The following is a 14,696-nucleotide window of genomic DNA, read 5'->3' as shown; positions in this document are numbered from 1 at the left end:
CATTCAGCAATGTCTGCAGACATTTTTGGTTGTCACACTTGGAGGTAGAGAGGGGTTGAAACTAGTGGAAGGAGGCCAGAGATATTGTAAAACATCCTACAATGCACCCCTCCCCCAACAAACAATGATCTGGCTCAAATATTTGCTGCTGCTGAGTCTGAGAAACCGTAAGCTAGGCAAAGGACATTCACAGCAGGTGTCATACACCATATAAGAATGGGTAAAATGTAGAAATTAGTTTGTTGTTGGAATTTAAAAAATTATTCAGTTCACATCTGATCAGCCTCTACCTTACCTACTGTTTGAGGCACTTATAGAGACATTTTCACATACAGATATTCCTTTGCTCTTGGTACAAGATATTCCTTTGCTCTTGGTACAAGGTATGAGACCTGCATGACTGTGAGCTATGGTAACTTTCCTGAATTTTTAAATAGAGGTGTGCCTTTTTTCTTTTTCTTTTTTTAGGATGCTAGATGAACACGTTCCAGAAAAAACAAAACAAAACAAAACAAAACAAAACAAAACCTTGAATTTTAGACTAGCTAGGGGAAAGATCTAAAATAGTTTAGAAAGGCTTTTGATTGGTGAATGAGAGATTAGACCTTTTTATGGGGTTGCTTTTAGGCAGGCAGTACAAATATGGTGAGTTTAATTTTTAATTTCTGCAATGCTGCTCAATTTTATGATGCCACTATTTTGCTCGATGTAGGAAGCACACTATTTTTCCTCCCAAGTTACAGCCTTCCATTGTTCCTCCAATGCCTCAGAATGAAGCCTTAATAGCCTGACAGGACCTTCATCACAGACCCCTCCTGTTCCCGATTACATAACACGATGCTGTCACTTTGCTTCTTTTATTTGTATCCATCTTCTTTGCTGTGTTCTCCAGGCAACTGTAAGCTCCCAGCAGAAAAGGAGAGAGGCCCAGTGCTCTAGTTTGCTGGTATTCTGCATAATGGCTACAAAGTTCTGTGGCCAAAGTTGCTGATATAGACTATGTTAATAAAGAGTGTTGCTCAAAAATGCTATAAAAATATTGATTTTATTTCCTAGCTAGCTTTTATCTGCACAACTAAATATGAGTGGTGTCAATCAGAAAGATTTGGAATTAGTTTTTCGAAGAACATGGGTAACACCAAGCCACATTGGAACATTTGAGAAGGCCAAACCTATTCACATGAAGATAAAAGCTCGGCTGTGCGTTCCATGCTTTTTCTGGATGTCATTCCTGTCTCGTTTTTTTCTGCGTTAGATTGAACTAGAAATTGCCATTCACAGAGATCTTTTTATTTCTCTATAGAGTGGCCCCCTGAAAAATCTCTGACCTGGGAGATGGCAAAGCAGATGTGATATGTTCCAAATTAAAAACATGACTCTACCAACTGAAGTCCTGACAGGAAACCACCTTCTAGGCAAAATAAATATGTAAGGTTTATGCTTAGCAAAATGAGCTGTGAAAAACTGGAAATTTATTTTCTTTGTCTCCTTTCTATTTTTTCCTTAAACCCACCCTACGGATTAAATATCAGCACCAACGTATTTATTTTATATTCTACTCCCATTGGGAATTGAGAGCCGGGAAGAATGCGCCATCTCTATGGCTCAGCGTGATAGTTGCCTGAGCTTTCATTCTGCTACAGAACCCCAAAGAACTGTCACAGCTCTATGACCAGGGACAGGAGAGTCCAGCCTATTATACTGTGCCTATTACATAAATTAGAAGAGGTAGGTGTGTGTGTGTGTGTGTGTGTGTGTGTGTGTGTGTGTGTGTGTAATGGTTGCAGGAAACCTAAATTGAAGCTTTGCTGCATGTAGCTATAATGTTCACTTGGATAATTGCTTTCTTGTAAACATAGTTTCATACACAATCTTAGCTTGCTGCTATGGAAGCAATGACATTAACAGAAATAACAGTGGTGCCACAAATCTTCAGGGATTTTTTTTAATGGAAAGGAAAATTCTAAAACTAAAAATATACTTTTTATTTGCAACTATGGGAATCCAAACATCAGAAAAACACAAGAGGGCTGCATAATTGGGCCATGGGAGGTATTCTCTCTGGTAGTTTTATGGAAAGGACAGTCATAGGATGGAATCTAAGTCTTAGGTTGTTACAACTTGGGAAAAAGAGTAAAAAAACACCTGCATTCTTTACAAAAGAGTTGATATATGTAGGTAGTGTCAGCTTTCCCAACTGTTTCTCCACAACCATTGCATCACACCACTCTTATGGAGTAAGGAGGTGACCATCTTAATGCCTCCTGAGTTTCTATTGCCTGTGCCATCATGAATCCTGTCCCTTTGGTATACAGATTTTAAAGACAGATAACCACCCATCACAGAGATACTGTTTTCTATCTTAATTTTACTTGTGGATATCAATTGATTTTTATTTTACAGAATCCATAGAAAAATATTCAGATCAGAAAACATTGAAATATAAGATAAATACCCTTTTCCCCCTCAAATGTAAACAGCAATATCAGCTGGACTTGAAGGCATATTATTAATATCCGTGGCCTAACTCATTTGAATTGGCCTCTATTAGCACTATTAGAAAAGACCATGAAATGGTTTTCTGCATGCTTGAACTTAATGATCTTCTGATTATAGCTATAAATTATTTATATCAAAATGCTGACTCACAAAGCTTGGCTACAGAAAAATTTTCTTGCCATTAAGGAGGACCATACTTTATATATAACTTATGCTTCCTTGAAGATTTTACAAGTTTTAGGGGGTTAAAGAACCAATGTTACTTTCTGTATTTTAAAGTTACTGAGTGGCTAAGGTAGGTTTATACTAACAAAACAAAAAACTTGCCTGTATTAAATAGGTGTTTGAAAACAACAATGCTGGAATCTGAAAGAGAGGAGAGCGGTTTAGGCCCTCTTTTAGCAGGCTGCAATAGCATCTTAATTTACCAGGTTGAATATATTATATCAAGAAGGTTTTTATTCAGCTAAAGTTTACCTCTGTTAACTCATTTTAAAAAAAAATGTTATTCCAGATTTTTGGAATAGGAAGCATATGATGTTTGAAGGTTGAAAACTACCTTAAGAAAGACAAAATAAAAGTTGTTACTTAAAATAGGCCCAGAATGAGCCCATGCCAGCGTTCCATCAGCACCGCACTGGGGAAAGCTGCCTGTTAGCTATTCACAATGGATGGTGAAAAATTCGATTTCACATTTTGCAGCTTGAGCCATGTCATCCATGTGGCTACGTCAGCCCTCACTGAAGTTTTGGATCTGACAATACAGCTATACTAACACTGGAACAAGTGAAAATGTAAAAATAAAAAGTTGTGAAACAGCACAGAGAGCTGGGTCATCAACCCCCGCCCCCCTCCCTTCCCCCTGATTCAGTAAATCAATAGAAATAGCCAATGTCTAATGATTTAGACTTGAATAAAATCATGTAACAATTACCCTGTATTTCCATGAGCAAGTCCATGAAAAGTTGATTGCTCAAGCACTTTTGCTATCCATAAATTCTCACGTTGATGCTTTTCTTTTTCTTCCCTGCAATCTGTATTTTATTAAAAACTTTAGTTCGGGGAATTCTTGACTGCTGGCTGAAAGAACTGGTGCATGTCCTGGGGTGTTGTAACAGCACATTAATGCAGTATTACATTCATCAATGGCACCAGAGACATACACTATTTTAAAAAGGAAACAACTGCAAATCCACATGTGTGTTGTCTGGGCAAGTGAGATCTGGCTTGGCAAAAGGTCACATTCTAAATTCAGCTATCCTAAAACAAATCCAATCTGTGCACTTGACATCAACAACAGGAAACGCTGATTGAACGACGGTAATGTATTTATGTGTCCATCACTTATTACCAGAATAGTAATGGGAAAAGAATGAGACATGATGCCAAAGAGAAAGATTTCTATAAAATTAATAGGCAAACTCCACTTTTTGTTCTTTTCTTCTTAAATTAAATTTATTGGGGTGATATTAGTTAACAAAGCCATACAGGTTGTACAACTCAATAAAACATCATCTACACACTGCATCACGTGCTCATTACCCAAAGTAACGTCTCTTTCTGTCCCTAGTTCCCCCTTTGGCCGCTTTCACCTCCCCCACTCCTAATTAGCAAACTTCTAAATATACTTATCAAAAGTATACAAACAGGCAGACCTACACCAACTCACCCAACCCAACAGCGCTATGAGTACAACAGGGGCCAAGCTGTGATGGCAACCATCTTAAAAACAAGCAAACAAACAAAAAAACACAAATAAACAAAACAAATCAAAACAAAAAAACTAGTCTATCCCCATTGCATCCATGCCCTCATTTTTATTTAAACACTAGCAATCTGGCATTTACAGTCTCTATTCTAAAATGGCAGGATTTCAAAGTTGAAAGGGGTCGTATAAGTTGCATCACCCAGCCATATGTTTGTTACTGAATTTCCCTCCATAAGGTCCCTTCTTTGTAGAAGGTGTCTTGACAATGCCCTAACTCCTCAAGAGACGTGGCATTTGATGGCACCCAAGGGTGGTCATTCTATCTTTGGATATCTGAGATTGTGAAAACGTTCTCTCTGATTCGGCATAGGATTCTGTCTCTTTAAGCCTTCCACTAATTGGTCCTAGTTCTCTTGCTCCTAATTATATACAAACAGCCTAAACTCTCAAGTTGGGAGGCATTTGCAATCATCAGGTAAGACAAAGGTTAAATAATGGCAATAGAAATGAAGGTAAGATAATTATGTCCAGTCAAAGACATTTTATTTGTATGCATCCTAAATCGACGTGTAAAGTCCCATGGTGAACCTCACAATCATCCTGTATCTTTCTATAATGTTCTTTAACTTAAGTCATGAGCTGTCATTCCATTTAGTTCTGGGAAATGTGGAGATAGTAGAGTACAGAATGATACAGCATCAACAGTGGTTTAAAACATGGACTGTACAGTCAGACGGCTGGGCTAGAATCCTGGCTGCAGTCCTTTCCAGCTAAGTAACCTTGAGCAACTTAGCTACTAAAACTACAGCCACTTCCAGGGACAGTCAATCACATTCAGTCAGTTCACAGTCAAATTCAGAACTTAAACATTGTGAAATGAGGGTCTTGTCCTTCCCCCTCTTTTTTGCCTGATAGTATCTAAATTCTTTTTTTTAAATATATATTTTATTGATTTTGTACAGAGAGGAAGGGAGAGAGATAGAGAGTTAGAAACATCGATGAGAGAGTCACCGATCAGCTGCCTCTTGCACACCCCCTACTGGGGATATGCCCGCAACCAAGGTACATGCTCTTGAACGGAATCGAACCCGGCACCTTTCAGTCCCCAAGCCGACGCTCTATCCATTGAGCCAAACCGGTTTCGGCAGTATCTAAATTCTAAGGAGGCCCATATGTGTCATGATATCAGGGAAGAGCCATCAGGGCCATTAGACATCTGTTCCTATTGATCTTTTGGGGGATAGTCAAGCACATTGTCATTGCCTCTGTTTCCACAGCACGGAATCCAAATCAAGTTTGCTGATGTCATCCAAGCCACCCTTCACAGGACACTGAGACCCTTCTGATTTCCTCCTAGGGCAGCCTCTTAGGACACAGGGGATTTTAAGATGTTTTCCATACAGCCTAGACATGTCAACCCAGTGGTGCTGCTTTTCAACTGACGTCATACTGCTGCAAGATTTCCCCGTTAGGTGTGGCCTCTCTCAGATTGATGACTGGAATCCAATCCTGGGTTCCTTGTACTCGGGATTTCCCCAAAGACTCCTGGGATTTCCATGATCTTCCATCTCCTGGGGAACCAGTGCTGGGAGTACCTTCTCAGGCTCTTCCAGCATCTCAGCTGCACACTTGCCTTGTGCCCACAGCTAAAGTGTTATCTTCTGTGGAACAGGAAGCTTCTCAGACTTCAGCCTTCATCTTCCCCAACTCCACTCAATTGTCAGGCATTGGCTTTTGATAAGCAAAGCAAACCTTGAAGACTTGTTTTAGGTTTATCTTTTAAACAATTGTAACACAAAACCAATGAGCTCCTGATTATCATTTATGAATTGCATGACCCAACTGTAGACTTCAATAGACAAGAATTTGCCTCTTTGTTTTCAGGGATTAGTTTATCTCTGAAGCTAAAAGCCTGAGGTGAAAAGGAATTACTAAGAAGGAGAAAACATTGGTTAGAAGCTTTAAAAAAAAAAAATGCTACTCTAACTACAATTGATGAGGTAGTGCTTATTTTATTCCTGAAAACTGTTATTAAATTAAATTGATGGCATATTTTATATCAATGGCACAATAGGAATGTGGGAACGAAGTAATTCAGAGTGAGTTTCCAGGCAACTTGGTATAACAGTATGGGTAGGAGGGTACAAGCTGGAATCAAATAACCTCAATTTAATTCTTGGTGTCTTCAAGCAACCTACTGATTTCCTATGCCTCAGTTTCCTCGTCTATTAAATATTGGTTGTTTTGAGGATTAGAGGAGTTCACTCATGTAGAACATTAATGTCTGGCACACAGTAAGTGCTCAAATAGCATTTGCTATTATGCATTGGAAGTGGAAGTGAGGTATAGGAAGAGGTAAGGACAACTCAAACTAACTTGCTAGTTCTGTAGGTGAAATCATTGTGCCTTTCCACTGAAACAGGCAGAAATAAAATGCACGCCTGCTCTAATTTTATCCTCTTGAGATCTAGTGAAATAGAGAGTAAAGTGTTTCCACTCCCTTGCCAAAAAGGATAATTAGGATTACAGTTGTTCACTACTCTGGGTAAAGTAAAGGGTGGTGGAGAGGGCCACACTTGCGGATTTCTAATTCAGCTGGAAAAGCAAAATCTGCAACTCCTAGGTCAGGGGTCAGCAAACCGTGGCTCGCGAGCCACATGCGGCTCTTTGGCCACTTGAGTGTTCTAACGCCACTTTTTCAAAGTAGACTCGCCCAGGCCGAAAAACGACTTCTGTGCATGGGCCACGAAGTTTCAATTGCACTGTATGTGCGTGCCCACATGTAGTATTTTGTGGAAGAGCCATACTCAAGGGGCCAAAGAGCCGCATGTAGCTCTCGAGCCATGGTTTGCCGACCACTGATCTCTGGAATTCCCTCTACTATGAACTCCCTGAGGCTAATCCTGACTGTACCTAAGTGTGGTCAGGCTTAGAGTCTGGCTGCCCAAGACAAGTGGACAACAAAATCTTTTAAAATATATAGCTTAAGCTCAAGCACAAATTTAAGTTTACCGCTAGCACTGGTGCCTAAATCAAACTGCTATGTGACAATGAAGCTATGTGGGAAAGCTTTATTTTCACAGCTTACACACTACAGCTATGTGAGGGAGCAGTCTTAGAATCATAGAATATTTCATAACCAAGTGGTATTTGTGTGGGCTTCCTGGTAGAACTGTCCTGTGGATCTTTTCATAAGAAATGATTCACATTATGGGCCTGAGCAGCAAGGTAGATAGATGGTGGTGATATTTCCCAAGAGGGAAAACAGGGAGGGGGGTGGGAGTCCAAATTTTAGTTTTTGATGTGTTACATATGAAACACCTATGAGAAATCCAAGTGGAGGTATTATGGTAGGTAGGTCCAGAACTCAAGTGAGATATAAATGTCAGAGCTTTGTTGACTTTTCTTAGGTGAAACCATAGAACAGGAAAACCCGCTCCAGGAGAGATTACAGAAAGTCCAGCATTGGTCCCAAGGTACCACAATATGTATAGGTTATGAAAGAGAGTTGGTGAAGAAAATGAGAAAGAGCAGCCAGGATAAAACCAGAGGCCAAGAAGAGATAGTTCCAGCCCTAACCGGTTTGGCTCAGTGGATGAAGCCATGGCCTGTGGCCTGAAGGGCCCCAGGTTCGATTCCAGTCAAGGGCATGTACCTTGGTTGCCAGCATATTACCACTGAGGGGTGTGCAGGAGGCAGCTGATCGATGTTTCCCTCTCATTGATGTTTCTGGCTTCCTATCCCTCTCTCTTCCCCTCTGTAAAAAAAAAAAATCAATAAAATATATTGAGAGAGAGAGAGAGGGAGAGAGAGAGAGAGAGAGAGAGAGAGAGAGAGAGAGAGAGAGAGAGAGAGAGAGAGAGAGATATCCAAGGAAAAGGAGGGGCTAGTTAGGTCACCTGCTGCTCAGAGTCAAGGGACAGGAGGAGTAAAAGGTGTCCATGGGACTGGTTAACATGGAGTCACCATGAACCTCTGTGCTGAATTGAACACAGTTTCGTGGAGTGCTGAGTCAGGACTGTGATTGGGATAAAAAGTGAATGGATATAGTCCTAGAAGTGGGACCACTGGGTCAAATGGCAGTTCCATATTTAATTTTTTGAGGAAACGCTACACTGTTTTCCACAGTGGCTGCTCCAGTCTTCATTCCCACCAGCAGTGTACTAGGATTCCCTTTTCTCCACATTCTCACCAGAACTTACCATTTGTTGATTTGTTGATGGTAGCTATTCTGACAGGTGTGAGGTAATACCTCATTGTTTTAATTTGCATCTTTCTGATGATCAGTGACTTTGACCATTTTTTTTCATATGTCTCTTGGCCATCTGTATGTCCTCTTTGGAGAAGTATCTATTTAGGTCCTTTGTCCATTTTTTAATTGGATTGTTTGTCTTCCTTTTGTTAAGTTGTATGAGTTTCTCATATATTTTGGATATTAACCCTTTAGCAGATGTATCATTGCCAAATATGTTCTCCCACACAGTTGGCTCTCTTTTCGTTTAGTTGATGGTTTGTTTTGCTGTGCAGAAGCTTTTTATTTGTTTATTTTCTTCTTAGTTTCCTTTGCCTTAGGAGATGTACCTGTAGGATGTCTGAGATTTTGCTGCCATTGGTTTCTTTTAGAATTTTTATGGTTTCATGACTTACATTTAAGTCTTTTATCTAATCCATTTTGAGTTTACTGATATTCTTGTGTATGATGTAATTTGGTGGTCTAGTTTTATTTTATTTTTTTGCATTTATCTATCCAATTTCCCCAACACCATTTATTGAAAAGTTTCTTTTGACTCCATGAAACCCAAAGCATCAATCAGAAAGAATGTTTGCAGCCTATGTTCATGGCAGCACAATTTACTATAGCTAAGATCTAGAAACAGCCCATGTGCCCATCAGTAGATGAATGGATTAAAAAAGTGGTGGTACATTTATACCATGGAATACTATGCAGCAGTAAAAAAGAAGGTTCTCTCACCCTTTGAGACAGCATGGAGGGACCTGGAGAGTATCATGCTAAGTGAAGTAAGTTAGTCAGAGAAAGACAAGTATATGATCATACTCATATGTGGAATCTACGTAACAAAATAAACTGATGAATGGAATAGATCCAGAGACATGTAAGCATGGAACAGTGTGGAATGCCAGAAGGAAGGCAGGGGAGGATGGGTGGATGGGAGGTAATTAAACAAAGACCTTGTATGCATTTATGCATAACCCATAGACACAGATAATAGGGTGGTGAAGGCCTGGAGTAGAGGGCCAATGGGGGAACAAAGGGGACATATGCAATATATTCAACAATAAAGAATAATAATAATTAAAAAAAGTAAATGGAAGTCAGGAAGACAACTCTTTGGAAAAGCTTAGCCTGAGGAAATAGGAGAGGTAAAATAGAGATAAGCAGTCTCTGTGTGAGAGGAATACTGAGAAATACAAATCTTGCCATACCAGGGGCTCATATTTTTTTAATGTCAACTAAAACCATTCTGTCATTTTCACAATAATGATGATGTAATTCCCATCCTCGACTTTAATAAAACTGGCTTTAAAAAAAATCTTTATTCTCTTCAGTAGTAAGCTCATCATCTAACAACAGATTTAACTGTCAATATGTGCCGCTGACCAGCCACACTAACCTCTTTTTGTGCTCCATCACATCTGGGGATGATGCACATCTCATCTAAAGTCTCCCCATTGTCTCAAAAAGGACCCTCCCCCCCAAATATGAATTTTCTCCTTTGGGTCCACTTTACTACCCATTTCCTTTAATGGGACATTCAGATATACTCAAAACCACTTCTTCGTTTCCTGTCACCAGGAAACCATCTCCTATTCTCTGGCTTGGAGGCTTTCTCTTGGTGGTCCCCTGCCCAGACGACTCTCCCTACACTTTCTTTAAAGCTTATAATATCTGACCCAGGAAACTTTCTGGATCCTTCCAATTTGATGCGATTTCCTAACATTTAAGCCTTTTTGTGCACTTCTTGTCAATCAGATTTATTTGAGACTGTCGTATCTGCCCAATTAGACTTTAAACCTAGTGGTTAGGGGACTCATCTTACTCAGCTTTGCCTCCTTTGCATAACTAGATGCAGCAGGCATTCACCAAAGTTTTATTTAACTGACTCAAAAGCAAATTGTAATGAATTCTTTAGATGAAATGAGCATTTTTCCAGTTGTATACATGCGGAGTAAATAATAATACACTGGAAACTTAAGAATGCACTTAACTGGAATACAGAAATGAGCTCATCTGAACCTCAGAGCACTGCCAAAAATTGTTTTTCTTTCCTGGAACAAGTATTTATTCAACTTTTTATTATGGTATGGAATATTTCAAATATACCTAAAAGTAGAAAGAATAGCATAATGAACCCCCATGAACCTATCATCCAGTTTCAACAATTCAGAATGTTTTCCCAATCTAATTTTATCTATTCATCAACCCCTTTCCCGTTTTCCCCCCTGTAGTATTTTAAGGCAAACTGCAGACATCATATCATTTCATTTATATTCACCTCAGTAAATATCTGTACCCTATGAGGTTTTGTTTTATAATTTAACCACATGTCACACATAATGAAATTAATTCTAATTACTTAATATTATTTAATACCCAATCTTTGTTCGTATGTCCTCAATTTGTTGCAATCATCTTATCCAGAGAATGCCTGATTTAATAGTTACAGCCTATTTTGAAGTCATTTGTGCAAGGCACAAATTCTTGATCCTTTTAGCATGTGTTCTGGAAGAAGTTAAGGAGAAAGGAGATACCCAATTTCTGAATTACTTAGTTTCCTTGATTCATTTCCTTCCCTTCTCTGCTACTGCTGTTTTGATTCTTTCTCATTATCATGTTTATATAAAAAAAAATGGGGAAAAAAAGAAGATGTGGCAAAGGCTGCTTTGTCCCACAATATCTCTTGTCCCCCTCTTCTATAAGAATATAAGGACTGGCACAAGGCCAAGCACTGAAAGATGACATATCCTGACTCTCTTGCAGTTAGACAGCAATAAGACCGTGCAACTTTTTGAGCAAAGGTGATGGGTGCACTGTCTTGGTCATGCCTCTAATCGGAAAAAACATCTGCCCTCTCCTCTTTTGTACCATCTTCTTAAGGATTAAATGCAGTTGTGGGGTGGTAAGCCAACTGCCACCATGCAGATGAAGAACAATCCTAGAGGATCCAGAAGCAGCCAGATGACAGAGTCTGGGGCCCTAGCTGACCTCAGGAAGAGCTGGCCTGCCAACCTCCAGACCACCGGTTTTAAAGTACTGCTATTTTACTATCTGTTACAGCAACTGTTATGCTATCTTAATTAAGACAGAAGGTAAAACTCAAGCATGTCAGTATTATAATTTTCTAAAAATCTAATGGGAGTTTCTGTTCCCAACATCACAGATAATCAAATATTCTTTGCATATGTTTCCAATTATTACTGGCTATCATTCTGTCTTAGAGCATAATGATCAACTGATGTTAGTTAACTGAGTGTGTGCCACAAAAAGCAGCGGAGTGGAAAGTTTGGCTGGATTTGGTTCCAGGCAAACTTTTATTTGAATCCTTCTTTGCTACTCCCTCACTATGAAGAAGTTATTAAATGTACATGACACTTATAAATCTGTAAAATGGGAATAACAGAGTTTCCTAGAAGGTTAATTGTAGACAATAATAATATATATTAGAGGACTAAACACAGTAATTGGTGCATAGGTTAATTCCATCTTCTTTGGTTCCCTGTGCATATACTAGTAAGTCACAAAAGTCTATGATATTTTCCAATAATCTATAATTTCTATAGCCATTCAGGTCTCTAGCACCTGTCAAAACAGCAAAGTTACCACTGAACACTGATTAGGGGCCCTGAGCTTTATAATGCCAGTTTCTTTCTAAAGGCTATGAAAGAAGCTATAGGAAAAACTTGTGGATGGAAAGCATGGGACTTTCCCCAAGGATTATATGCCCACTTTCAAGAAATATGGCCGAGCAGTACATTAATTAGGGCAACATGAGGCAACACAGCACACAATCCTGACATCTCTTTTCCACAATAGATGTTCCTGATCAGCAGTGAGGCTCTGTTCTGCCCAGTTACTCAAGAGTCCAGAATGGCCAGCCAGCCTGGAAACAAAAGGTGGGAGGATTAACTGGGAGGTATCTATGAGCCAGACCTGGAAGTGATTTCATAACTTCCACTCACATTCCACTGTCACCTGAGTCCTATAAGTCAGAACTAATTGCAAGGGATACTGGGAAGTACAGAGTGGCAAGTGCCTAGGAAGAGACATGAATGTGGAGACCAGCTAGCAGTATCTGCCAGAAGCAGTTAGCCTGAGAGATGATTTACTGAACTATTTTATTTAGGTTCAACTTGGGCAGTGGAAGAATATACTTAGAAACACTTGCTCAAAAACTTCTATTAACAGTGTCTCACAACAATGTGGTGATTGCGGGGGTGGGGGTGGAGCTGGAAGAAGGCATAGAAGGGATAAATGCTGATGAAAAAAAATAAAATGAAACAAAAAATGATACAAAAAAATTTAGGAAAGATAATTTTTAAAAGAATTTATCAGAAAAAAAAATTCCAAATCCTCAAAGTGACTTCAGTAATAGTAATTACTTTAAAATTTTAGTGGCAGAAAATATAAATTCTTTTAGTTAGAAAAAGACTCAGCTTCGGACCATTTTCCTCTAGGAAAAAATAAGCACTTTGCTTAACAAAGTATTTGAAGTCTTAAGAAATTCTCAGGAGTCAGTAACTTCAAGTCGTCTTTCCCTAAACAGTGATGTCCTAGTTACTAGATCAACAGTGCACAGGTGGCCCAGAAACCACACACATTCGTCACGGACATCGTCAGAGTCTCAGATACATGGTGAAACTCACTCAGAGGCTGCAGACTATTATGTTTCACTGTAATGATATTTCCAGAAATAAAGAGAATTACACATTAATAAAGCAATGAAACTATGCAGGTAACCATGACGACTGCTGCAAATTCAATAACACTTTATACTCCTGAAGAGTTTTTCCTTCTTGCGTGCATGCGCTCCCCCCCCCCCCTATTTTAATTGCCAAGAAGATTAGAGAAATTATGAGAAAGAACTGAGAAGCATCTGTATCTCATCTGTACTCTCATACCTCCAAAGATATCATGGTTAGGCTGAGCTCATTATAATACCAACTTCACAGCAACCTCTGAAAATGACCTTCCTGGCTCCTACCTGCATATTTGTCCTGAGAAACAGTTAATGCATGGAGCCCATACACCAATGTCTTTAAATAACATTTGGCCAGAGACTACTTTTCCAAGTCAAGTCTAATTTCATCTATTTTCTGAAATATACTTCTCCTTCTGAATCCTCACAAAAACAAATGGGCTGATCTCTAATGACATGTCCACAGAAATTTCTGAAAGTTCTTACATATCAAATCAAACTTCAGAACATTTAAAAAAAATGACAATTTAAATCATGTAGTTTTCCAATTAATCAAATTGTGCTTTTGTTATTTTTTGTTTTTATTGCTTCAGATATGCTGACAAATGAGAAGTCAGAAATGGGAGGAATTATTTTAAAGTTTCTCAAGGAATGTGCAAAACAAGTAACTTCTTTTTACTATATTTCTGCATATCATCCTGTCATTTGTCCTTAGTATATATAGATTAACACTCAGGTCAAATAGAAAAAAAAAATTAAGTGGTAGAAAGAACACCAAAGGCCATTATCATGTGGCTGGGGGAACTTCTGACCTTGCTAAGGACGAATATTAGAAATAGCAAGTCATTCACTGGAGAAAACAGAGCTGAGGATGGTAAGGGAAAACCATCTATCTCTAATGTTGTTTCTCAATCTGCCTTTGTTTCTGGCTTCAGAGATGAAGTCATTCATCTTCCCTCACCTTAAAAATGCCACACCAACGGGATCTTTTTTAAAATTGTGTTTTGTTTTTCAGATAGACTCCTCTATTCCCTGTTGGTTTGTTCCCTTGTAGTCGTTTTGCCACTCCTCAGCACTGTGTCAGCTGCTGACGTCTGTGGTCCATGGTGTTACTGACATCCCTTCTTCCCAAAGCGCCCTCCTCTCCCAGCTTCTTTTCTTTTTGAGCTATTCTCTAGCCCCTGTGATGGTGCCTTCCTAGATTTTCCTCCTTGTAGTGTGGAGTTGATCAAAGCTCCATTCTCATACTTCTTGTTTTCCCTCTCAAATCCAGCCTGTCCCTGTCAGTTCTTCTCCTCCCACCCTGAAGGAGGAAGCCTTCTAAAATGCTCATCTAATCCTGCTTTTCCTCTGTTTAAAATCCTTCAAAACTTCCCCCAAGCTATTGGGATCAAGTTCAGTGTCTTTGGCCAGCACACTGGGCATTTCCCAGCCTTGAAGGGCATTCCAGTGTCCTTGCTTCCTTGCACATCTGCTGTGGAACCACACTTCAGGTGGTTTTTCCAACATTCACATACGGTGGTATTTCCTGACTGCTTATGCTGTTCCTCCAC

At 39.3% G+C, this 14,696-nt stretch overlaps 1 protein-coding gene across 11 annotated transcripts in view; it reads right to left on the bottom strand.

Moving 5' to 3' along the window:
* AIG1 (androgen induced 1) overlaps positions 1–14,696 on the bottom strand; it is a 166,011-nt gene that overhangs the window by 82,495 nt on the left and 68,820 nt on the right. Inside the window, exon 4 of one of the 11 annotated variants that reach the window (XM_045572823.1) lies at positions 10,509–10,550. The exons of the other annotated variants lie outside the window; for them this stretch is intronic. Coding sequence (XP_045428779.1) covers positions 10,524–10,550 — 27 coding nt within the window. The 3' untranslated portion in view covers positions 10,509–10,523. Of the gene's footprint in view, positions 1–10,508; positions 10,551–14,696 lie in introns of those variants that run through there. 11 annotated transcript variants of the gene reach the window in all.

The sequence above is a fragment of the Pipistrellus kuhlii genome, unplaced genomic scaffold (genome assembly GCF_014108245.1).
Source record: "Pipistrellus kuhlii isolate mPipKuh1 unplaced genomic scaffold, mPipKuh1.p scaffold_m20_p_5, whole genome shotgun sequence".
Taxonomy (NCBI): domain Eukaryota; kingdom Metazoa; phylum Chordata; class Mammalia; order Chiroptera; family Vespertilionidae; genus Pipistrellus; species Pipistrellus kuhlii.
The sequence above is the reverse complement of the archived record's forward strand: the minus strand, read 5'-3'. Positions and strand labels throughout refer to the sequence as shown.